The sequence below is a fragment of the Puma concolor genome, chromosome D1 (genome assembly GCF_028749965.1).
Source record: "Puma concolor isolate L17-30 chromosome D1, mPumCon1.1.hap2, whole genome shotgun sequence".
In the NCBI taxonomy this organism is placed as follows: Eukaryota; Metazoa; Chordata; class Mammalia; order Carnivora; family Felidae; genus Puma; species Puma concolor.
The window spans coordinates 28,335,287-28,362,116 of NC_141676.1; the positions used below are offsets into that span (position 1 = coordinate 28,335,287).

General features: G+C 37.4%; 1 protein-coding gene and 1 long non-coding RNA gene across 7 annotated transcripts in view; both read right to left on the minus strand.

Annotated features, from left to right (window-relative positions):
- HIPK3 (homeodomain interacting protein kinase 3) overlaps positions 1–26,830 on the minus strand; it is a 93,714-nt gene that overhangs the window by 18,122 nt on the left and 48,762 nt on the right. For all 6 annotated transcript variants that reach the window (XM_086677721.1, XM_086677719.1, XM_086677720.1 and 3 more), the window contains exon 3: positions 6,582–6,705. In XM_086677721.1, the coding sequence (XP_086533847.1) occupies positions 6,582–6,705 (124 nt within the window). The remainder of the gene's footprint in view (positions 1–6,581; positions 6,706–26,830) is intronic.
- Positions 17,019–26,708, minus strand: LOC147576568 (uncharacterized). Its single transcript, XR_015240928.1, has 2 exons — positions 25,287–26,708; positions 17,019–25,233 (listed from the first exon to the last, which is right to left on the minus strand). It is a non-coding gene; the product is annotated as an uncharacterized LOC147576568 (long non-coding RNA).

Consider the following 26,830-nt stretch of genomic DNA (forward strand, 5'->3'; position numbering starts at 1 on the left):
TGGAAACTCTCCATCTGGTTGGACTTTAAGCACCTCAAAATGAACATATCCTCAACTCATTTTCCTGTTAATCCTCGTGTATTTCCCAGCAACACCAAACACCCAAATCAGAAATTTATACCAGACACATACCTCTCCATCATCACGGTCCCACATAACTGTCCCCTCTCTCCATCTCCATTTCAAGTCTTCTTCAATTCTGAGTTACACAATTTCACAAGCCTCCTAAGTAGTTTATCTGCCTCCCTAATGATGCCATCCATTCACCCCCAATTCAGTATTCACACTGCTAACAGCCATTTTTGGTAAAACACAAATCTGACTGTTACCCCCTTGTATAAAATTACTTTACTGCCTACAGGATCAATTCCAAACCTCCAATCATAGCATTCAGGCTTTGAGCTTTATCTCTTCCCTGCTCTTTACATGGTCCTTTAAAGCAGCAGCCCATCTAGCACCACACTAAATTTTGCATGGGCTGTTTCTCCTTCCTAAACTGCTAACTCCTACTTAACAATGTCCCTGTGCCCCTCCCCACCCAACTTCACCAAGTCCCACAACAACAAACTTTAGTACCATTCCTTCTTCAAGACCCAGTTCAAGAACTTCTCCTCTATACAGCTTTACCTAACCTCAAACAAAGATAATTCCTTTCCTCTGTGTTCCCATCAACCTAAAACTGAACCATTTTAATACATTTATAATACTGTAATACAATTATTTTTTTACACGGCTGTTTTCCCTATTAGACTGTCAAGTCTCTAGACAACAGAGATAGTTATCCATATTTGTATCCTCAATTTTACCTGAAATGACAACTAAAATATCCACCTTACAAATCCATTTCATTTCATTTAAAGTGTGATGCCTTCTCTCACCCCACATCCCCCGAGTGGCTGAGTTCCTTGTTTTATGAAAACCGAAAGTGAAAAGTCCTAAGGGTCCAGTACCTAGATGTTACATCAGAGTCTTTCAGATGGTGGGAAAGGCGTTCCACAATTCAACAAACATACACAGAGCATTTACTATGTGTCAAATGCTAAAGATATGCAGATGAGTAAAACATGGTGCCAACCTTCAAAAGCATATAGTTCAGTAAAATAGATAAATGTTTAAGCACGTAATCTGCAATTAAGCTAGGAAGTGCCATTATGAAGAAGAAAATAAAGTGTTAAAAGAACACAGAATAAGGCAATTGAAATGGCACTAAAAACAAAAAAAAACAAAAAAAAATGGCAAGCGATCTTGTGAGTTTATTTTTGGTCATAATGCCTGCTCTGTCTTCTGGGGGGAGAAAAAAAACCCTGTTCCATCTATAACTCCTAATACATGAAAAGACTCAGCCTTTGCCTCCTCTGTCCCCAGTGAATGAAGGGTGAAAACCTGACTCAGAAGTGATTCATTCATAAATTCATGTTGTGAACTCAACTAGAAATAAGCTAATAAGCAAATTAGACTTACAATGTCAGGAATGTGAACTAAGAAATATCAATCACTGTTGAGGAATGAGCTGAATGCACCTGGAGTCTAATGGCCATGTTAACATAACCAAAGTTAACTGTAAGCAGAAACTCAGAGTAGCAAATTAAAATCAGAATAGATAAAAATACTTAAAGAGCATCTAATTCACAGAGCGAAGTTCTACTGAAGCCTATTAATTCCATTAAATGTCTCTTTGAATCCAAAAGCACCTCCAACTCTAGACTTCACAAAGTCCAGTCATATTATAGCTCCATTCTTGGATTTTTGTGATAGTCTACACATAAAGAGCCAGCTACTTGAGAAGGTCTCCATGCAACCCAAATAGCCGGATAAAATAGAATTCTTTAAAGATTCCTACTCCCCCTAAACACTCAGGAGTTGAAATAGAGAACTTTATTTTTCTTACACAGGATATGACTTGAAATTACCAAGTTAGATAATTCGAATATAAATTCAGACTTTTAGCTGTTCTGGATGAGATTCTATCTAAACTCCAACAAACATTTTGCAAGAACAATCAACATTTACCAAGTTAATACTGTCTAGCCATCCATAAAATTTATTTAATTCCCTGGAATGTTTTTGATATTTTCCTCGTAAATATAGGTTAAAACCAATACACAGAACAGGAATAAGACAGTATACTGTCGTATTATAATTAAGACAGGAAGGGATTCAAGCACTAATTCACAGGACAGCCTTCTCTAAACACATACACCAAAACGCTGGTGTACAAATGGGAATGAAATGCAGAGATGAGAAAATATGACGTGAGGAATTCTCGACATGGTCAATGCCTAGCTGTAGAGTCCAAAATTCAAAGAGGAAATTGCCTTGGAAAAGCTTTAAGAAATAGATGATAAAGATGATTAAAGAGCTAGAACACAAACCCCATAATGCAGAATTAAAATAATCTATGAATTTTTTCCTGGTGACCCAAATGTGGCTTTTAAGTATATAATAATTATAGGTCTACTGTTAATTCTTTTTCACTTCCTTTGGGAAAAAAACAAAACTGTTATTGCATTAGAAGATTAAATAAAGGTTAGACATTAAGACAAGACCTAAGAGATAAGTTATATTTCATAGAAAGTCTTTATTTTTGTAAATGTTCCATGTGTACTTGAAAAGTATGTATTCTACAATTTGTGTGTTGTTTTGGATGTAGTACTACATGCCTGTGTCATTAAATCAACTTATTCATGGGCTCAAATCCTCTGTATACTATTTTTTTTCTACTTTTGCTCTACCAGTTACTAAAAGAAATGTGCTAAAAATTTCTAATTATGACTGTGGGTTTATCTATTTTCTTTTTTGGTTCTGTCAATTTTAGATTAAAGTTATTACTAGATGTATAAAATATAGAACTGCTCTATGTTCGTGCTGAATTGAATTTTCCAAATTCATTGGCTAATATCCCTTCTTTATAAGTAATACTGGTAGATTTGTAATAGAAGAACACTTCTGGTATTAAAAGCAATGCTATTAATAAAAGCAAACACTAAAAAGAGTATCTTGTACTCTCATACATTCTGAGAGATAAACATTTATACAAAATGTTGTCGTAGAACAAAATGATAAACTAAGCTCCTGGCTCCATCACTAAAACTCAGTCTGGAGACAGAATGCCAGTTGAGGTTGATGGATTTGAGAAACTAACATAAAGACCATGAAAATCCTCTTCAAGTGACAGCAGAGAGACAGTTGGGAAGGTGAAAGTGGACGTCTGGAAGTGGAAAGTCTGGAAGAGGGCTGGTGCCAGGGATTGAGCACAGACTGGTGCAGGGTTTGGTTGGGTCCTTTTAACTCTCTCCCCTACTGTAATGATACTTATGGAAAGTATCATTATCCACAAGGTAGTGTAGACGTGGTCCACTGCTAACAGGAAAGATTCTGGATTCTGATTGCCTGTGTTGGATTCTTGGGCAAGTTATTTAACTTCCCCACACCTTGGTTTCTTCATCTGTAAAACAGAGGCAATAGTAGAATGTACCTCACAGGGTTATTGTGAGCATTAAGTGAGTTAATGAAAGTCTAAGAACAGTTTCTGGCATATAAAAGAGCTCAGTAAGTATTAATTAGTAATATTACTATTACCCACTGCACTGCCACTGTAGGCAAAAAAATGAGTTAAAAAATAAAATAACAATAACACCCCAATTATGTGCCCAAGTACATGAGGGCAGCAGATGACTGGAACAAGGAACAGGTAACGGACAAAGGCATACCCTACTGATGGCCTCTTCACATCCTAATTGATGATCTTAATCTAGGAAGCTGGGGAAAATCTATGAAATCAAACCGCATTAATAAGTAGACTAAAGTAAAATACAACCCCTAGAAATACTTAGGTGAACATTTTAATAGATGCATAAAAGCATTTGAGGGGCACCTGGGTGGCTCAGTCAGTTGAGCGTCCAACTCTGAATTTCGGCTCAAGTCATGATCCCAGGGTCATGGGATTAAGCCCCATGTCAGGCTCCATGCTGAGCGCTGAGCTTGCTTAAGATTCTCTTTCTCCCTCTGCCCCTGTCCCCCGCTTGCACTCTGAATGAATGAATAAAAATAGCATAGCATAACATAGTACAGCATAGCATAGCATAGCATAGCATAGCATAGCATAGCATAGCATAGCATAGCACAGAATAGAATAGGCATTGAAAGTCCAAACCAATTTAGGATAAAAGAAAAAACTTAGAAAATTGGGAATAGAGGGAGCTCTATTTGACATATGACCTTTATCAAAACCTATACAGCATACATCATATTTGGAAATATGTGTAAAGTCTAAGACTGAAACCAAACAAGAATGCTCACATCATCAATCCTATTCCCTTGTGTTATTGGAAAATAACCTGAGTTATTGGAAAAGTTATTGGAAAATAACTTTAAAACATCAAATTGATAATATGCAACTACTGATGCTATATGCTAATTATTTTTTAAATTATTATACCCTTTTGGAATTAAAGTAATATACATCCTGAAAGTACTGCTAATCTGAATCAGATTAACACCTGTTCTCTGTTTTAAAAGATATCTATTATGAAATTTAGAAAAACTGAGGTTTGGGGCGCCTGGGTGGTGCAGTCGGTTAAGCGTCTGACTTCAGCCAGGTCACGATCTCGCAGTCCCTGAGTTCGAGCCCCGCGTCAGGCTCTGGGCTGATGGCTGATGGCTCAGAGCCTGGAGCCTGTTTCTGATTCTGTGTCTCCCTCTCTCTCTGCCCCTCCCCCATTCATGCTCTGTCTCTCTCTGTCCCAAAAATAAATAAAAAATGTTGAAAAAAAAAATTTTTTTTTAAATTAAAAAAAAGAAAAACTGAGGTTTGATCAAGGCTTTGTCTTAAAGTACCACTGTGACTTTTAACAAGTCATTTCATTTTTCTGGACCTCAATTATCTTCTTTAAAAAACAGGAAAAAGTATAACTAGAAAATCTGTAGGGTCCTTCTCAGAACTAACAACAGGTGTCCAAGACTAGAACTGTAAAAATCCCAATCCAAAGTACAGCAGCAAATCTATCTGAAGTTGCCACAAGATGGTGTCCTGCTCCATAATACCATACATGTCACAACTTGTAACCCACAAAACCAGAAGTATACTTCTAGCATGTGACTGGTACCCTTGGTCCTTCAACAGCTAAGAGATTATTGGATTCTGCAACTAGATCACCAACTCATTCAAAACTAGCCACAGTCTAGCCATCTGCATCAAAGTTAGTGGCTGGGTAAAAAGCTGAAGGAAGCCAAGATGTATGTATGGAAAAGATTACAGAAACTACCTTCTAAGAGGAATGCTGAACACAGAGGGAGAAAAGCAGAGAATATAGGAAGCCCAGCCTAAAAGAGGAGACTTATGGGTAGAAAGTCTATGGAAGAAGAGATTAAAGTTAATGGTAACATCTGATCTCATAATTACTATTAAATGACTTGTAGAATCACTTCAGCAACACTGAAGTCACCAAATTCACAACCTCTCAGACCCTTTTTGATACAGAAAGCTAAGCCCTGAAAGTCAGAAATAAGGCACATTTCATTGTTACAATTAGAGTATGTGTGCATTGAAATGTTCTATTTTTTCATTAAAAGTTAAACACTATATTGCTTAAAAATTATATTTATCCATTACAAACCAATTGAAGACAAAACTGATATAATCACTTTGTTAGTTTTGACTAATGTTTTCCACCAAAATATGATTTGAGTATACATATCTATCTAACAAGGGGGATGCTATGAAACTTTTTCAAAAAATACTGATTAAGATTATAATTACTCCAAAAATAACCTTGGTATTAAAAACAAAAACAAAAAAATAAAACAGCAAACAATATGATCTAATAGCTTAGAGAGGCTAATGAACATAACTGAAACTATCATGAAAAGTGTTTCATGAAATAATTTGCTGGATTCTACTGAGAATCATTTATTTATTTTTTTTAATTTATTTTTTAATGTTTATTATTTGAGAAAGAGACAGAGAGCAAGCAAGGGAGGGGCAGAAAGAGAAGGAGACACAGAATCAGAAGCAGGCTCCAGGCTCTGAGCTGCCAGCACAGAGCCTGATGGAGAATCATTTAAATAATGTTAAACAGATTTTCAGCACCATTCAAAAACAACTTAAAATACTAAAGAGGGTTCAAGTGACTGAAGTACTTAAGTCCAATAATGGTTGTTGATTTAAGACCAATAGTTATGAGGCCTTTTATTCCTTGGAAGTGGCTGACATTTCATCCACCATCAAAGTTGTCACCCAAGCATAGCTCTATTATTTAAATGGATACAGTCCAGCCCTTTATAGGTCTGTAGCATAAAAATGATACAAAAAATTCTCCCAAGTGTTTTTTGCAGAACTGTTTTGGGACCTGTGGATTGTAACTTTGTTTATGAAAGCTTACTTCAATTGTTATAAAAGTTTTTAAACAACCAAATACAGTTTTGAGATCTTGAATTTAAATTCCCTAAGGTCTCAGATTTTGTTATTTTATTTTAAAAAGATTTTGACAGGTATTATATACTTGGGAAATGCATTCATATAAGTCTACTATTTTTCTTTACATTCTATAAATTCTACCTCGATGATCATGAAGTTCTGTTACCTGATCATACTCCAAGGCTCCTGGGTAGAGTGGCCATCCAAGGAATAATTCTGCAATCACGCATCCCAATGACCACATGTCTATGGCTTCACAAAATGGCAACCCCAATATAATCTCTGGAGCTCTGAAATCGAAAGAAAAAAAAAAAGAGTGATTTCCCTCTAAAATTATCTTAATTCATCTGACATTCTAAGAAAAGTTAATAAATGACAGAGAAGTCACCTTCTATTTATAGTAACTTCACTTTTCAGAACTCTTTGAAGCCTAGCCATTAAGCTTAAAAGGGTACAATGAATACAACCATTGCTAGGATAAAAATCTCTATACTTAATCTCATAGAGAATTTTATTAACATATTAAAAAGGGGAAAAAAAGCACAGATCTTGACTTTGCAACTGTAACAAATTAGAAATAATACACTAGAAAGAGAACTGGAAAATTATGAAATACATACACTGTGACATCAACAGAATTGAAAACCAGACACTGAAAGATAAGAGCAAAACAAAACAACCCCAAAGGCTAAAAGTGGATCTAGTCCTAGATATTACTTCAGAACACAATAATAAATATTCACAAAACCAGGACCATTAGTCATCCAAATGGGACAAGACCAAGTACAATTTTAAGAGGCAGAAAATAAAGGACATTGAAACAGGTAGAAAGTATTTTATCAGTTGACAAGCTCTGATAACTTGGAAAATGTATTCCATGAAAAATATCATGCCCAGATAAATATGTGCTACTTCACATGCCCTGCCATGATAAAATTAACATTCTGAGAGGCTTCACATACAGCTATGTAATTCCCAAGTAAGCCATACAATCATGGTTACCCTGACCAGTCTCAAACTTACAGAGAAGTTATAAGAACAATACAATGAGTGGGTTTTTTTCCTGAACCACTTGAGAGTAATTTGCTAAATAACTCTATACTTTGTATTTCCTACAAACAAGGATATTCTCCCACATAACCACAATACAATCATCAAAATCAGGAAATGCACACTGGTACATCTCTACTCTCTAAGCCCCATACCCCAAGTTTGGTCAATTATACTAATAACAAATGTCCTTTATGGCAAAAGGATCCAATTCCAAACCATGCACTGCATTTAGTTGTAGTGTCTCTTTTTTAGAATAATTTGGGTCTTTCCTTCATTTGTATGACCTTGGCATAAGATATTACAGGTCAGTTATTTGTAGAATGTCTCTCAGTGCAGGTTTGCCTGGTGTTTCCTCATAATTAGATCCAGGTTATACATCTTTGGGAAGAGTATTAGAGAAGTGATGTTTTTTTTCTCATTATGTGCCATCAGGTGACATACAATTTTGATTTGTTCTAGTACTAATAATGTTCACTTTGTTCCTCCTTTTCCCTTTGTAATTAAATATTTTGCAGGATTTCAGTTTGGGACTGTATATATAATCCTTTCTTATCAAATTTTCAATTTACTCATTTATTTGCCTATGTGAGCCTAAATTAATGGAACTCTATTTTATCCAGTGCGTTATAATCCATTACTGTAGTTATCTATTTTGATACTCTAGATTTCCTAGACTTAACCAGTCAGAACTCTGTCAATGAGCTATGGGTCCTCATTAGTGCCAGGATGGATGGCACTGTTCCCAGGTCCTTTCAGTATACATATTATATACAGTTAGACAAGATAAGTTAGACAAAATATACAGTTAAGCAAAATAAGGCTTCTGCTAATTTCTTTAACTGATACTGCTGTCATTATCTCCTAAGCCAGTGGTTCTCCATCTTGGCTGTACATTATAATCACTTGGTCCTGGCCACACTCCATACCAATTAAATCAGAAACTTGAGGAGGGGAGGGGTGGGGAGTGGGAGAGACTTAGGAATCAGTATTTTTTTAAAGCTCCCAGGTGATTCCAATACATGACCAAAGTTGAGAACCAAAGCCCCAGGCTCAAGTAGTTAGACCAATGGGAAGACCGTTCCATCTTCTCCCTACAGCTCTTCTGATCACAGTAAGTTCTAGGGATAAGCAAGCTGTTTTCTCCATTGATTTAGAATCTGTCCAGTGACTCTTCTGCTCCTGGACATCTCTGCTGTAATTAATACTTAAGGTTCAACAGACTCTTAATCCACAAGCATTTATTAAAAACCACGCCATCAAAGATCTTTAGAACATAGTTATACTTTCATTCTTTTGACAAAATGCTTAGTCAGTAAGGGTTTGTGTAGATGCATACATGTGAATTATATTCAGATATAACCAAATGCTATATTGTGTAGAACGAGGGGAAAAAACAAGTTACACTAAGTTATCAATCTTACATATTCACAATATTGTACAAAAGACAGAGAAGATCTTACCCTTTTTTTGTTCATTATGATATACACAGAACCTAGCAGAGAATATGCACTCAGTAAACATTCCTCAAATAAGTCATTCCTATAAAGGTTGGGTCACACACAAAAAAAGGATCAGACTGAAATGAGTTTGAACTGACCTTGAGGAATAGAAGCCTAGGCAGAAAGAAAGAGAAATGGCCACAAGAGTTAATAAAGAGTAGGGACGCCTGGGTAGCTCAGTCAGTTAAGCATCCACTTCGGCTAGGCCATGATCTCACAGTTCGTGGGTTCGAGCCCTGCTTCAGGCTCTGTGCGGACAGCTCAGAGCCTGGAGCCTGCTTTGGATTCTGTGTCTCCCTCTCTCTCTGCCCCTCCCCCGCTCATGCTCGGTCTCTCTCTCTCTCTCTCTCTCTCTCTCAAAAATAAATAAACATTAAAAAAAAATTTTTTAAGGAGTTTTATGATTATTTTGAAATATTTACTATGAAAACGTAATGGGATTTGAAATTGGCTACTGGAAACTCCAACATCACATTTGGCAATGAAAGAAAAGTTAACAGAATGATAGTGCCTTGGATATACAACTTAAAGAGACTGAAATTATTTGATACCTGGTTAACAATAAGAAAGCAGTTTCTGTCAATCAGACAAAGAGCAATGAATTCCTTCTGCTGTTTGCTACCACTTAACAAATGAGCCAAATTTGTAATTGATGGTGACAAGAATGTGGAGCTATCTTTTCAAACTCTTGACCAGGAACTGCATAAAGCCACTTTAAGAATAAAACTTGAGGGGCGCCTGGGTGGCGCAGTCGGTTAAGCGTCCGACTTCAGCCAGGTCACGATCTCGCGGTCCGTGAGTTCGAGCCCCGCGTCAGGCTCTGGGCTGATGGCTCAGAGCCTGGAGCCTGTTTCTGATTCTGTGTCTCCCTCTCTCTCTGACCCTCCCCCGTTCATGCTCTGTCTCTCTCTGTCCCAAAAATAAATAAACGTTTAAAAAAAAAAAATTAAAAAAAAAAAAGAATAAAACTTGAGATACAAAAGTTATACTCATAGAAGCAAACTTAAATTTCTCATTTTAAAATAAGAAAGAGAGGTGCATGGGTGGCTCAATAGGTTGAGCACCTGACTCTTGGTTTCGGCTCAGGTCGTAATCCCAGGGTCGTGGGATAGAGCCCCATGCTGGGCTCTATGCTGACCACGGATTCTGCTTGGGATTTTTCTCTCTCTCTCTCTCTCTCTCTCTCTCTCTCTCTCTCTCTCTCTCTCTCTCTCTCTCTCTCCCCCTCTCCCTCTCTCTCTCCCCCCTTCTCCCTCTCCCTCTCTAAAAAATAAAAATAAAAAATTAGAAAGAATTTTAACTGCAAGTTTTACACAAATTGTGTATTTGCGGTCTTCTGAAAGCAGGTTAGATGTACGAGAAATTTCTTGGGGGGAAGGCAGGGAGAGGAGGCAGGAGTAGGAGAAGACAGCCCTCAGACCTTGAGCAGTTCTGACACCTGTGAAAGGAGAGAGGCAAAGGGAGAGTCGGACAGAGAGAACCCACCACTGCAGTGCTATTAAGAGAAAGTCTTGGCTGGGCCGATGCAGAGTCTCTAAGCAAAAAATTACCTGTGAGAAGAGCTCCCCACCAAGCAAGAATAGTCCAACTCTAATGCCCCTACTATGTTTGGTCCCTGGCTAGGTAGGAACAACCCAGATGCAAACCTGAAGTGCAACAACTGGAGACTCTCAGTCAACTGTGCTCCCCAAGAGGTTCTCTGAAAGCAGAATCTGAGAGACACAATTCCATGGTTGCCACAAGATTCCCCAAAACTTTTGCTATTTTCAAATACATATATATCATAAAGAAAATGCAACAAATTTCCTCACCAAGTCCCATTCAAATGTGCCCAAATTCTCTCCAGTCTACCCTAGCATGACATAAAATATTACCATTTTCTATGTCGATCAACGTAAAAGGCTGGGAGGCAATACCTTAAAAGCATTTACAATCTAGATGAAACGGCCAGAGATGTCAGAGTTCCACCACTCAGTCTTATAATACATTAAACTTTAAAAAGTAAATTATGCAGGGTGCCTGGAGGGGGGGGGGGGAGGGGGAGGGCTCAGTCAATCAGCTCAGGTCATGACCTCTCTGTTAGTGAGTTTGAGCCCCGTGTCAGGCTCTGCGCTGACAGCTTGGAGCCTGGTGGAGGAGCCTGCATCAGATTCTGTGTCTCCCTCTTGCTCTGCCCCTCCCCCGCCTCTCAAAAATAAATAAATATATATATATTTTTAATTTTTAATTATGAATGAAAGAATAATATATCCATCTGTCAGTAATGAATAAAGCTTAGTTTTCTGGTTATTTCTTAACTGGCTCTCAAATCCTTCCTCTGGGCTAACTATACTTTTGTATAAAAATGATCACAACAGGGATTCTAATATGTGGACCAGTCTTAAATTTTCTGTTCTCCTCCTAAAGGAAATTCTCCCACTCCTTTTTTCATCTACCCTAACTCCCTTCTGAGCAGCTATAATGTGGCAGTGCTAAGGATATAACAGGGAATACACATCATTTGTACTTCTGGAGACCAAGCAAAGCACATATTAAACATGTCTAACTGAATGGAAAGTATAACTAAACCTCTTGTCTACCACTCTATAAATAATAACTCACAATTAGAAATGTCGAACCCACAAACTAAAAAATTTAGGTCATATGGTAACAAAGGCAATATATACCTAAAATGCCATGTTTCTTCACTATTATTTTTTTTCTTGTCATGTGTTTTTAATCCAATTTATCAACATTAAGAATAAATTCTTTCGGGGCACCTGGGTGGCTCAGTCCGTTGAGCGTCTGACTTCAGCTCAGGTCATGATCTCGAGGTTCGTGGGTTCAAGCCCCACGTCGGGCTCTGTGCTGCTGGAGCCTGCTTTGGATTCTGTGTGCCTCTCTCTCTGCCCCTCCCCCACTCATGCTCTGTCTCTCTCACTCGCTTGCTCTCAAAAATAAATAAAAACATTAAAAAAAATTTTTTTTTAAGAATAAATTCTTTCTACTTTTCTAAAACCTTGAAACACTAATATAAAATATAGAGTAAAGTGGAGAAGCTGAAAACAGAAAATTTTTAACTATGTAAACTGAACTCTGGGGACTATTGCCAGAGTAGAGGAGAATGTTGGCAGCAGATGCCTCAAATAAGAACACAGTGAAGTCCTGTCATTCAGAAAAGAAGATGACTATTAATGGAACATTTTATTTGCTTTACTTCATCTTTATTTACTTTTGTAAGTTGAAAATTCACTTACTGGCCCAAAAAACCAGCCCTGTTAGGAAAAAGGGTATCTCAGTTCAGGAGCTCAGGATACCCAGCTCAAAGAACAATTACATTCTTGTAACAGAGACAGATATCTTCGGTCATCACTGCAAACACCACTAAACTATGAACTCACATGATGATTTCATGGCCATCCTGCAAATGTTTATCATATTCCTAACTCACAGAGAGTAAGTTTTCTTTTCTACATATAGAGAATATAATGGTTAGGCAAGTGTAAATATCTAGTCTGCCTAAGAGCTTCACTTCTCATTAAAATTAATAAATTAGCATAATGCTGATATACTTCAGATTCTGGTGAGTCTAGTGACAGAACCACCCTGTTCTGGTCAAGTCCAGAACACTAATCAAATAATTTCTGAAATGACAACCTAAGGGCCAGAAGCTGACGGTAAGTAACATCCCTCAGTGAGACTGAAAGGTACAGTCATCCAGGCTCCTCATAATGATACTTCTACACAAGTATTTATCTACATGCTAAAAAGATACTAGAGAAATGCAACACCAACTTGGAAAAGGTAAATAAATGGTAAACTCAGTAAGGATGAAAATACTAAAATGAGAACAGTTTTCCTAAGGTAGAAGATGCAGTAGGCATTTTTTAAGATAACACTTTCATTAAGGTATGGTATGATTCAATGGTTTTTATATATTCACAGAATTGTGTAACCATCACCATAATCAACTTTAGAACATTTTCATCATCCCAAAAAGAAATCCTACATCCATTAGCATTTACTCCCTATTCCTCCCAAACTCCTCCATCCCGAGGCCACCACGAAAGTAAATCTTTCGGTCTCTTTAGATCTGCCTATTCCGGAATCATCTAACATAATCTTTTGTGGCTTCTTTCACTGGCATGTTTTCAAGGTCCTAGCATGTGTCAGTACTTCACTAACTTTTATTGCTGAATAGTATCCCATTGTGTGGATATACCAGACTTACTTATCCACTCATCAAGTGATGGACATTTGAATTTTTTCTACCTTTTTTGGCTAGTATGAAAAATAAGTTAACCAAGAGAGGCCATATATCAGCTCCCAATGCTGTGGAGCAAGAATACTCCAGGGCTGAAGAAGGTCAGAGCATAAAGGCTATGCACCAAAGACAAGTGATGCCTCAGACAGAACTAGCCAGGACAGGAAGAAAATGCCTTTGATGGAATAGAAATCCAAAAGGGAAAAGAGTGTTGAAGGAACTACCAATTTTTCTGTTTTAATTTGATGCAGCAGTCTTTATGATCGAGTTAATCTTGTGCTACCCCTTTGTCAAACCTCTAGGGCACTAAAAGAACCTCTTGCCCATATACTGGCAATCCATTTTAAAAGAATGTGGATCATGGTGCAATTCCCTTCAGTAAGTTTCATAAGAACTTTATGCTATGGTGGTACTAAAAAATTGAGAATCAATGCGCAAAAGCTCTAGGAAGACAAATTTTGGAGTCTGGTAAGGAGCCACTAACTTCAAACAATGAAAACCATCTAAAGAGAGCTGTATTTCAAATGCTCAAGAGTAAGCACTTAGCTCTCCCTCCACTGGCAAGTAATTTACCAGAGCCTTCATGTTTTCATTTTTAAAGACGCAGTTCTACGGACCCTACATTCTCTGAAGATTATCTAAAGGACTAATCTTATGCTTTTACCTATAAAAGAATGTGTGTAAAATGTTAAACAGTATATACATTCCCATAATTTATTCATACTCCCACTGTCCAAATTCACACCTCCTCTCTTCTCAAGCCACCACCTCCTCCCCATCCTCATTCCGGACTGTTGTCCTTGCATCCTACTTTACTGAAAAAAAAAAAAAAAAAAAAATAGAATTTGAAAGAAAGTTCCACCTTCTCATCATCACATCTACTAGCCCACTTGCATCTGTCAGTGCTTCTATCTAAGGCATCCAGGCTCACTTACTGAAGCATATCACTCCACCAATTTCTTCACCCATCCCTCTCCTCGTCTCTCTCTCTCCCCCCCCACCACCACAAACCATCTTCTTTATACACTCTCCATCAGCCATCACTCCTTTCTTTTTTTCCCCTTTATACAAGTCCTTTTTAAAAGCGCTATTTAGAAAAGCTGCCTCCAATTCTGCCCCCGTATTGAACTTACTCTCATCAGGCTTTCATTTCCCCACCATTCCACCAAAATAGCTCTCTTGTCAAGGTCACTATCAGCCACTGCACTGCCATATCCTTGACTTACTGGACTTGATGATTATATTATGCTCTCCTGCATTTGGTCTCTCTCATTATGCTCTCTCTGCATTTGGTCTTCTAGAACACCACTCTTTGTTCTCCCCCTTATCTCACTAGCATTCCCTTCTCAGATTCCTTTCTGGTTCCATCTCATGTCCACAAGCTTTAAATTCTGGAGTATCGAGGGCTCAGTCCTTGGATGTCCAACTTCTCTATCAACATTCACTCCCCTTAAGTGATCTCATCCAATCACAGAGTTTTAAATACCACCTCTATTCTTAACACTCTCAAATGTCTCTCTCCAACCCAGACCTCTCTCTTTACCTCCAGACCTATGTATCCAACTGTCCACTCAACATCTCTTCTTGAGTATCTATTAGAGATCTCAAACTAAACACATTCAAAAAGAACTCCCAGTTTCCCCCAAACCTCTCCTTCCCCAACCTTCTCCATCTCAGGAAATGACAACGCTATCCTAGTTTCTCAGATTCATAATCTGGGAGAATCAAATTTGACCCTTCTCCTTCTCTCACTTTCCACATCTATCATCAGATCCCATTGACTCCAACTTCAAAAAAGATCCAGAATTTGACCATTTTTCTCCACCTTTACTACCATCACCCTAATCCAAGCCACCATCATCTCTCATCTGGATTACTGCAAAAGCTTCCTAACTGTTCTTCTTGCTTCTGCCCCTGTCCTCTACAACCTATTCTCAAGTTAGCAGCTCCATTTAAAACACAAGTCAGACAACACCATTCTTCTCTTCAAAACCCCCAACAGCTTCCCATCTCAGAGTAGTCAATCCCTTACAATGGCCTACAAGGTCACACATGATTCAGCCCTTAACTATATCTAATATTTCCCATCACTATACCACTTACTTGCACTGGCCTCCTTACTGTTTCTAATCAGAGTTCCTGTTTCAAAATCTGTTCCAGGCAGAGGGAATAGCAGGACATAATCTCTTTACCCTTACTTTGTGTTTCTGCTCAAATATCACTTATTAGAAAGCCCCTCCCTGACCACTTTAAATATAGAAGGGTAGGGGCGCCTGGGTGGCGCAGTCGGTTAAGCGTCCGACTTCAGCCAGGTCACGATCTCGCGGTCCGTGAGTTCGAGCCCCGCGTCGGGCTCTGGGCTGATGGCTCAGAGCCTGGAGCCTGTTTCCGATTCTGTGTCTCCCTCTCTCTCTGCCCCTCCCCCGTTCATGCTCTGTCTCTCTCTGTCCCAAAAATAAATAAACGTTGAAAAAAAAAAAATTTAAAAAAAAAAATAATAAATATAGAAGGGTAAGCCCCTGCCAACACATAAACTTACCTTTCCTCCTTTATCCTGCTTTATAGTTCTCTATAGCACTTCCAACCAACTAAATATGTTTATTACCTATTTTTCCCTCCCCCACTAGTATATAAGTTCCATGAGGACAGCAACATTTTTTCTTTTAAAGTAATCCCTATACCCAACATGGGGCCCAAACTCACGACCCTGAGATCAAGAGTCACATCCCCTACCATCTCAGCTAGGCAAGTGTCCCAAGGGCAGGAACTTTAATTCTCTCAATGCTATATTCCCAGCAGTGAGAAAACTGTGTGGCACATAGTAGGTACTCAGTCATCATTTGATCATGAACTGATCAAAGGGAGCTCTATAAGCATACATTCACTAAATCGAAAATGCTAAGAATATTTCTGTTAAATCAAATACTTAAGCCAAACGGGTAACAACCAAGAGACTTTTACATGCCAGCCACTTTGCATTTGGGAAAGCTAAATGTTTTGACTATATAAAAAACAAAAACAACAACTACAACAAAATACCATTTACTGAGCTTTAACAATGGGTCAAGCATCATGGAAATAACTTTTAATGCATTACCTCATTTAAAGAAGTGTTCTAAAAAGACAGATTTCTGCACTGTTCTTCTGCTCCAAGATAAAAAATGCTGGTAAACAAAATGTTCCACGTAAAACAGAAGAAGTCCTCAGTTGAGTACAGCCAGCCCACAGAATCATGAGAAATAATATATCATTGTTTTTGAAGCAACTAAGTTCGCAGTTGCTACACAACAACAGATAACTGATACAATACCCCAAGTTACCCAGAAAGTGATGGAACTAAAGATTTCAAATGCCTGATTCAAAAAGACTTTCTCTAAACCATACACAATCTCAAATTATTAAATCTTATGACTGAAAGAAACACAAGAAAGTCAAAAAGAAGACCTGGAAATTAACACCAAGGTAATTTTAGCAATGCAATTAAAATTATGCTCCCGTTTTATTTTCCACAGAATAGAAAAATACTAACTTATCTACATTCTCTAACAGTTCCATAACATGAGAAAACATCTGTTATGTGCCTTTTCTGATTAACTGGTCCTTAGTTTTCTAGGATAATTTTTTATTTTTTTAATCTTTTTTAAGTAAGCTCTATACCCAACGTGGAGTTCAAACTCACAACCCCAAGATTAAGAGTCACATGCTCTACTGGCTGAGTCAGCTGGGTGCCCCTAGGACAATTTTTTTTTTTTAAGTTTATGAGAGAGAGAGAGAGAGAGAGAGAGAGAGAGAGAGAGAGAGAGAGATAGAGAGAGAGACAGAGAATGCATGAGCATCAGCGGGGGAAGAGGCAGACACAGAGGGAGAGAGAGAATCTCAAGCAGGCTCTGCACTGACGGTGGGGCCGGAACCCACAAACCATGAGATCATGACCTGAGCTGAAGTCAGGACGCTTAACCGACTGAGCCATCAGGTGTTCCTAGGATAATTTTTGTTTGTTTTAAAGATTTGCCTGTCATTTTTTAAACCAACTTTTCATTCTGTATAAATCCTTTAGGAAATACATAATAACAGCAATAACATCAGTTACATAATGGCTTATGAAACAGGCAATGCTCTAAGTGCTTTTTAAGTATTAACCAATTTGATAGCTATGCTAATCCTTTTAATAGGTGAAGAAACAGATACAAGGATAAGTATCTTGCCTACGGGTCACACAGTTAGTACAAGGCACAGCTGGATTGAAAGCCAGGTTTTATGACTTCAAAATCCGTACCTTTAACTCTTACATTTTAAAATAAATAATTCCTAGGATTACTGAAACTATCACACTTTTGTCTTACTGGAAGTTCTCCCACTTGGATGCTATACTTATCATTAAAAGTGTTGTTTTCTCTTTAAACATGTCATCTTTGATTTTAGGACTAACAAGGAAATGTGAAATATAAATACACTTATGTAAAAGAACTTAGTTGACATTTTACTCCTTTCTCTGATCTTTAAGCATTTACTCATCTTAACCATAAATAATCTTTCACATTAAATACACAGTCATCTGCTAGATACATCTTAGTTAAAATAAGGCTCTTACTTTGGCAGATACCGTGTTCCCAAAGATGACTGTAATATCCTTTTACAGAAACAATTAGGAAATGAGCTCAGCAGTGGATTTGACCATCTATACTCATAAGTACCAATTTAACATCACACACTCAATAAATTCTTACATGTCAAAGCCCTGTACCTACCAAAAGACAGCAAAGACCTAAAGTGGTTATAAAAGGCAGGCACCAGGAAACGTACATTTGTACAAGGACAGCCAATCTAAGAAAGGATACACACTCAAGTTTTATAGGTAATTAACTCTGCGGAATCAACCTGGCAAGGAGGGGAAAGTATACATTTCCACAATATTTGTTTCTAAAACAAGTATCTAATAAGATACAAAAAAAAATAATGTTAAAAAAATTGTCAGTCACCTGGACTTTATAGAAATTTCATGTTTTCTTCTAATATTACTACCATCAAATCAGACCACATAATCAGTGTTAGGTGAATTTTGTTTCCTTTGCTATAAGGAATAATCTTCCAGCGAGAGTTTTTGAGGTAAGAATACACTGCCTCTGGAGAGAAAGGACATTGAATGTGCGTTGTAGAGCCTCTCTCACTGCAGGAAGACTGTGAAGGAGACTCTTCTAAGCACAACAGGGAACTAACACTGGAAGACCTCTAACAATCCTTCCAAATCAAAATGCTATTAAAACCTATGAAAATATCAAAGAACATTTCTACAATGGGAACTTTTACAGAAGGATGACTGTTAAAATATACTAGTGAGTTAATTTCCAGTTTGATCACACCCTTGTCAATATTCTACAGTTTGGAGCTTTAAAAAAAAAAGTGTATTTATTTTGAGAGAGATAGTGCACATGTGCACATGTATAAGTGAGTGGGGCAAAGACAGAAAGAGGGAAAAAGAGAGAACCCCAAGCAGGCTCCATGCCCTCAGTACAGAGCCTGACACAGGGCTCGATCTCACAACTATGAGATCGTGACCTGAGCTGAAATTGAGAGCCAGACACTTAACCAACTGAGCCACCCAGGCACCCCAGTATGGAGCTTTTTAAAAATAACCAACACAACCTCAACATTCTGAGAAAAGCAAATAAATTTCAAAAGGGACAATCAACCACTTCTAGAAATATTTTTCTAAATTATAAACATTTTTAATATGGTAAGAAATGCATTACCAGAGGCAACAACATCCCTACAAAATACTGGATATTCACATACTGTTTTTATGACTGTAATCGCAGCTATTCAATAACATGTTGAAATGCAATCAAAGTGCACACACTCTTAGAATAGACACTCATTCAAATGCAGCTTAAGTCGCAAGCTAAAAATATCACAATTAAAAATATCCTTATTCCAAGGCCACTTAATCTTTTAAGTATGCAGGACAATGATACAGATCAAAGCACCAAGTACAAAGAACAGCAGTAATGATAAATAATTCCAAAACCTATTAAATGTTAAACCTGTGAGGTAGAAAAACAGGAGTTGGCAAAGATTTGATATTCATCACCAACATGCCAAATGTATGGCTTAGAGCCCAGTGTCCAAAAGGATGGATACATCAATTATTTGAACATCTAGCATCAACAGCTAGTATTTTGTAGAGAGAGGGGTCAGAAACATATCCCATTTATAGACAGCATTACTTCTTTCATGTTTTATCTACCAAGAACAGTTGGAAGATCACCAAGAATTCTCATGACATGAGAGAGAAGACTGAGAAAATTGTTAGTAATACATCAAGAGAGAGAGGCAAATGGGGTGAATTGGTAGGGGAATATGAAAGTATCCATAAATAATAAAGGAAAAACATATCTGAGTTGAATGTGTCTGCTTTTTATTTTGTTTGGTCATATACTACTGGATGTTAAAAAAAAAATCAATGTAACTAACATATATACAAACTATATTACTAGTATCTTACATTTGAATTGCATTTGTATTTTACAATCTGTTCAAATATTTTATTCTATGAGGTAATAAGATAAATGTTGTTATCCCTATTCTACAGGTGATTAGGAGGAAAGAACAAAACAATCCAGGATTTCCTAAATTTAACTATGAGATATATTTACAATTATAATGCATCATCAGTAGCTGCCAACAGAAGCTCATAATCTATAAATTGCATTTAAACTAAATCAGACAACAAAAAATATTTAATTGCAATAAATGATTCAATTTTATAACTTCATAATTACTGAAAATAACAAAAAAATGTTTATGAACTCTTAAGAGTCAAATTCTGTGCCAAATGTTTTACACACATTATCTCATTAAATCTTATCAAAATCCTCTGGGGAAGGTACTATATTTTCCCATTCTAGACATGAAGAAACTGAAGCACAGAAGCAACTTTTCAAGGTCTCTGTGGATGGCAGAGCTTGTAAACAACCTATGCAGTCTGAGTTGACAGTCCAAGCTCAACATCATGCAGATAAATCATCTTTATGTTATGAACTACTACAAATGCATTATTTAATCATAGGACCATATACCTTTGCATTAATAAGCTAGTAGAAGATTAGGCATTGATTGATCAAGTAATCTTACATAATCTGGTGGCACTCTGGAGTATACCATTTCTTATAGGTCAATGATCTTAACAGGGAAATAGAGTAGTTCCTCCCTTACCCAGGGGGGTTATGTTCTAAGACCCTCAGTGGATGCCTGAAACTACGGATAGTACACACACACACACACACACACACACACACACACACACACACACACACACACACACACACACACACACACACACAGTTTTTCCTGTACATACATACCTATGATAAAGGTTAATTTATAAACTGGACACAATAAGAGATTAACAATAATAACAAATAATAAAACAGGACAATTATAACAATATACTGTAATAAAAACATGTCAGTGTACTCTCTTTCTCTAAATATCTTACTACACTATACCCACCCTTCTTGTGATGATATGAGATGATAAAATGCCTATGTGGTAAGATAAAATGAGGGGAATGAGGCAGCACAGGCATTGTGATGTATTGATCCTCTGACAGAAATCAGGAGAATCATTCCCTTCTGGACCACAGAAACTGTGAAAAGCAAAATCCTGGATAAGGGGTGGACTACTGAATATTACTATTTTCTCATACTTTTTTTCCTCGTATGTTGACATACTGTTAGACCCATAGAAAAGCTGCAAAATAATACAAAGAATTCTTCAACCAGATTCCCCAAATGTTAACATTTTGCCACATTTGTATTATCCTCTTTTATGTACATACACAAATATAATTTTTCTGAATCATCTGAAAGTTGCAGACACTGTAACCCTTTACCCCTAAATACTTGATTTAGTGTGTACTTCATAAAAACAAGGACAATCTCTTACACAGCCACAGTGTATTTGTCAAAATCAGAAAATTAATATTAATACAATACTATTACTCAGATTTTGCCAATATTCCCAAGAAATGCCTTCCTTTATATCAAACAAAATTTTTAAAACTAAGTAAACCCCAAACCTATGTCTCTTTAGTTTCATTTATCTGAAATAGCTCCTCAACATCTTTGTGGTTTTCCTGATACTGTCATCTTTGAAGAATACGGACCAGTTATTTTCTAGAATGGACCTCAATTTGTGTTCATTTCATGTTTCCTCACAAGGTTTAGGTTATCTATTTTCAGCAGGAATACCACAGGAGTGATGCTATCTTACACTTAAAAGCATATTTTGGGGGGGGGGGGGGAAGCATATATTAAAAAACATATTACTACCATCAGTTTTTTCAAGGAATATTTATTGATACTTCTCAGATAGATTGTTATGTGCTGGTATAATCAAGTGACTATAAACTTTGGAGTAACAGAAGAGAATTCAAATCCCAGCTCTAGTAGTTACTTACAAAACTCTAGGCCTTAGGCATGTTATAAATGTCATTGCCACCTCAACTCATGCATTTGCAAATGAGGGATACACTTGCCTTTCCAGATTACTGTAACAATAAAATCAAGTACTTGGCACATAATTAATAACCCTTCCCCCAAAAAACATCTGAAGTTGACTGCTTGAGTGATTTTCCCAAGGTCACAGGGTCAATGAATGGTGATGCCAAAACAGAACTTGGGTTTAACCAATAAATCTCATAAGAAATAAAATGTGCCTTCTACAAGCAGTAGTGTTAATATTTATGCATGTGTCTTATCTTCTCTATTAAGAAGAATATAAGGTTCTTAATTATCAGGAGCTGCCTCTCACTGGGTTTGATACTTTATATAGCCCCTGGCAGACAGAGTATTTTATAAACAGAAGTCACTTCTTAAAGATGTATGCAATGAACACAAAATACTCCATTAGACACCATGCCCCCAAATACATGCCATTTTAATATACATTTTAAATTAAATTCTCCGGTATTTGATAACCTACAAAATGTCCAACTACGTTCAGCAACTTCTGTACCTAGAACAACAGAATTTAAGTGAATGTGAAAATATGAAACACCCACATACACATATTTTCCTCTACATACTTTCCTACCAGAACCATATATCCCAACAAATAACCATCCCAAAGAATTGCCAGAACTCAGTAAGAAGCCTTCAAATATACTGAATTATATTCCACCTAATAAAAGAAAATGGAAGGGTACTAATTAGCTGCTATCAGATTAATACCCTCAGCAAGACCAACTACAAAAACTGGATCAAACACACACACACACAACAACTGTGTCAGTGGCTTTGGGGTGACAGTGATATGTCACTTTAGGTTCATCAACTGTAACAAATTTGGGGTGCCGAGGTGGCTCAGTCAGTTAAGCCTCTGACTCCTGATTTCAGCTCAGGTCATGATCTTATGGTTCATGGGATCAAGCACTGTGGAGGCTGCCTGCTTGGGGATTCTCACTCTTTCTCTCTCTGCCCCTCCCAGCTTGCGCTTGCACGTGTGCTCTCTTACTAAATAAATAAATAAATAAATAAATAAATAAATAAATAAACTTTAAAAAGAATTACAACAAAATTGTAACAAATGTACTGATGTGGCTGAGGGGGCAGGGGAGTCAGAGCGGGAGAGGTTGTACTAAGGGGTATGGAAACTCTGTATCTTCTGCTCAATTTTGCTGTGAACCTAAAACAGTTCTAAGAAATAAAGTCTACTGTTAAAAAAAAAAAAATTGTGTGAAGTCATCAGAGAGCAAACAAAACAACTAGGACTTGAGGGAACAAAAATCCCAGAGCAAAGAGAAACTGATTATTAAAGTTGGCCTTACATTTCCTTAAGGTAGTCACCAACTGACAGTCAAACATAGAGGCTGAACAGAAAAGAGTGGCCTAAATTTAGCCTACAGCTATTCCACTAAGCTGGGAAAACAAAATCTGGAATTCAGAACCAGCCAAGGAAGAGGGGCCATGGTGGATACTCCAGGCTTTTCAAATGAAACCATAAAGGGCTATATCCTAGGAACAAGGACAAACTGAAATAGACAAGCCTCATTTGGAATAACATGAGCTACCTACTCTACCTGGCTTCCAGAATTAAAAAGAACTATCTCTGGAGGAAGATCTTATCATCCAGAGTTACTAACATAACACTGTCCAACAGAACTTTCCACAATGACAGGACCGTTCTCTGTAGTAGTCACACGTAGTTACTGCGCGCTTGAGGTGTGGCTAACGTGACTGAGGAAAAGAATTTTTAAGTTTATTTAATATTAATTAATTTAAATTTAAGCCTAAACAGCCATGAGTGATTAGAGCTACCATACTGAACAGCACAGCTCAAGAATTTTTCATACCCAAGATCAAGTACTAAAGAAACAAACAAAAAACGTTACCAGCCAAATAGGAAATAAAATCAGATGTAAAGAAAGAAAAGGAGAAAAAATTCAATAGAAGCCTTATAGTTATATAGCCAATGAAATTATATTTTTAATTTTTTTTTTTAATTTTTTCATTTTTGAGAGACAGAGAGAGACAATGCAAGCGGGGCTGGGGCAGAGACAGAAGGAGACACAGAATCTGAAGCAGGCTCCCTGGCTCTGAGCTGACAGTATAGAGCCTGACATGGGACTTGAACTCAAGAGCCATGAAATTATGACCTGAGCCAAAGTCGGTCACTTAACCAACTGAGCCACCCAGGCACCCCTTATAGCCAGTGAAATTATTACAGGGACTTTAAAATAACAATAGAAATGTTCGAGAAAATTTCACCATAAAACTAGAATTTACTTTTTAAAATAGCAAATTCTTGATTTCTAAATACAATTCCCCCACTAAAAAGAACTAAGTCTCCCAAGAGAAATGACTGATTAAAGGTGGGGAAAGTGTAAGGTGGGCATGGAAATCTGGTGCCAGAAAATCACTCAGCAACAAAAGAAATTATCTACTAGTATAAAATATCAAGAAATCACAAAATCATTATATTGAAATATAACCTTAGATAAAAAGGAGTACATGCTGTATTGTTTCATTTTTATTAAGTTCTAGAACGGAAAAAAGTAATCTGTAGTGAAAAAACTCAGATCAGTAGTTACATATGGAAGGGGCAAGAGTGAGAGACAAGACCAAATGGGAAGGGACATGAGGGAAATTTTGGGGGTGATGGTAGTATTCTATTATTTTGATAGGAATTTGGGTTACACAGGTGTATGTATGCATTTGTCAAAACTCACTAAATGGTATACTTAAGATTTGTGCAGTTTCCTATATATAAAACTTACTTCAAAAAAAAGAATCATAGGGGTGCCTGGGTGGATCAGTTGGTTAAGCATCTGACTCTTGATTTCAGCTCAGGTCATGACCTCACAGTTCATGGGATTGAGCCCCACGTCGGGCTCTGCACTGACCACATGGAGCCTGCTTGGGACTCTCTCTCTCTCTGCCCCTCCCCCACTCATGCTCGCTCACTATTTCTCCCTCTCTCAAAATAAATAAACTTAAAAAAAAAAAGAACCATAAATATTGAGCTATTTTAATTTTTTTTAACTTTTTAATGTTTATTTTGACAGAGAGACAGAGAGAGAGCAGGGGAAAGGCAGAGAGAGACAGAGACACAGAATCTGAAGCAGGCTCCAGGCTCTGAGCTGTCAGCACAAAGCCCAACACAGGGCTCAAACTCACAAACTGTGAGATCATGACCTGAGCCGAAGTCAGATGCTCAACTGATTGAACCACCCAGGTGTGCCTCAAGCTATTTTATGATTGACATGCTTCAGTGTTCAGTGGTACAATGTGCTAATGTCTACAACTTACTTTGAATTACCTTATTAAATAAAGATGGAATAATGAGTAGAAAAATACCTATGATAAAGACAATGTAGCAAAATGTTAATTGTAGAATCTAGGCGGTCAGGTGTATGCACGTTCACTATATAATCCTTTTAACCTATTTGTAAGTTTGAAAAGTTTCACATTAAAATATTAAGGGCAGGATTTCAACATAGGCCAAGCAGAATTCAACACACACACCTCAGAGTCAACTGCTTTTTCAACATAGGCCAAGCAGAATTCAACACACACACCTCAGAGTCAACTGCTTAAACCAAAAACAAAAAAACAAAAAACAAAAAACAAAAACAAAAACAAACAAACCTTAAATGTAGCCACAGAGGGAAAAAAGGACTTGTCATCCACAAAAGAGCCAATTTGCTATGGAAATAATGGAAAGCCAAAATATAACAGGATAACATCTTTAAAGTGCTTTAAGAAAATAACACCCAAACATACCTGGGGAAAATATACTTCAGAAATTAAAATATTTTTTGCATAACTCACATATTCTAAAATTCATCTAGAAATGCGAAGGAGAAGAAACAAGGCTTTGAAGAACAAGCAGGAGGACTATCAGTTATGGTAATGACACTGTGGTACTGGTGCAAAAAGAGACAAAATGAGGACAGGTCATCATGGAGAGTCCAAAAACACCAACACATATAAACCCACAGCTGGTTTATGACGAAGTTGTCACTGCTACGCAGAATAATAAATGGTGCTCCGTTTAAGGGATATCCACGTGGGGGAAAATGTACCTTAATCGTTACCTCATACGATACACAAAAATCAATTCCAGATGGATGGCAGATCTAACTAAATGTGATGGTAAACCAATAAAGCTTTTGAGGCACCTGGGTGGCCCAATGGGTTGGGCACCCGACTTCGGCTTAGGTCATGATCTCGCAGTCCATGAGTTCAAGCCCCATGTCGTGCTCTGTGCTGACAGCTCAGAGCCTGGAACCTGCTTCAGATTCTGTCTCCCTCTCTTTCTGCCTGTCCCCTGCTCGCACTTGGTCTCTTTCTCTCTCTCAAAAATAAAAAATTAAAATTAAAATTAAAAAAAATAGTAAATCTTTTAAAAGAAAATATAGGAGGGGTGCCTGAGTGGCTCAGTCGGTTAAGCATACAACTCTGGCTCAGGTCATGATCTCTCGGTTCACAAGTTCAAGTTCGAGCCCTGCATGGGCTCTGTGCTGACAGATCTGGGGCCTGGGACCTGCTTCAGACTCTGTGTCTCCCTCTCTCTCTCTGCCTCTCCCCTACTCATGCTGAGAATTTCTTAAATAGGACAAAAATTCTACTAATCTGAAGGAGAATTTTGAAAAATAAAGCAATACAGAGGAGTTTGGGGTACCAACACCCATGCAGTCAAAATAACTTTTGACTTCCCAAGAACTTAACAACTAATAATAACAACTAATAAAGCTTTTACGATAATATAGTTCATAAATAGATATTTTGTGTTATACACACACACACACACACACACACACACACACACACACACTATATTCTCCTAATAAAGTAAACTACAGAAAAATAAAATGTTATTAAGAAAATCATAAGAAAGATGGGGTGCCTGGCTGGCTCAATTGGTAGAGCATGCAACTCTTGATCTCAGGGTTGTAAGTTCGAGCCCTACACTGGGTGTAGAGATGACTTAAAAATAAAATATTTTTAAAAAATCATAAGGAAGAGAAAATACATTTACAGTACTGTACCATGTTCATCAAAAAAAATCCGCAAAAGTGGACTCATGCAGTTCAAACCCATGTTGTTCAAGGGCCAACTA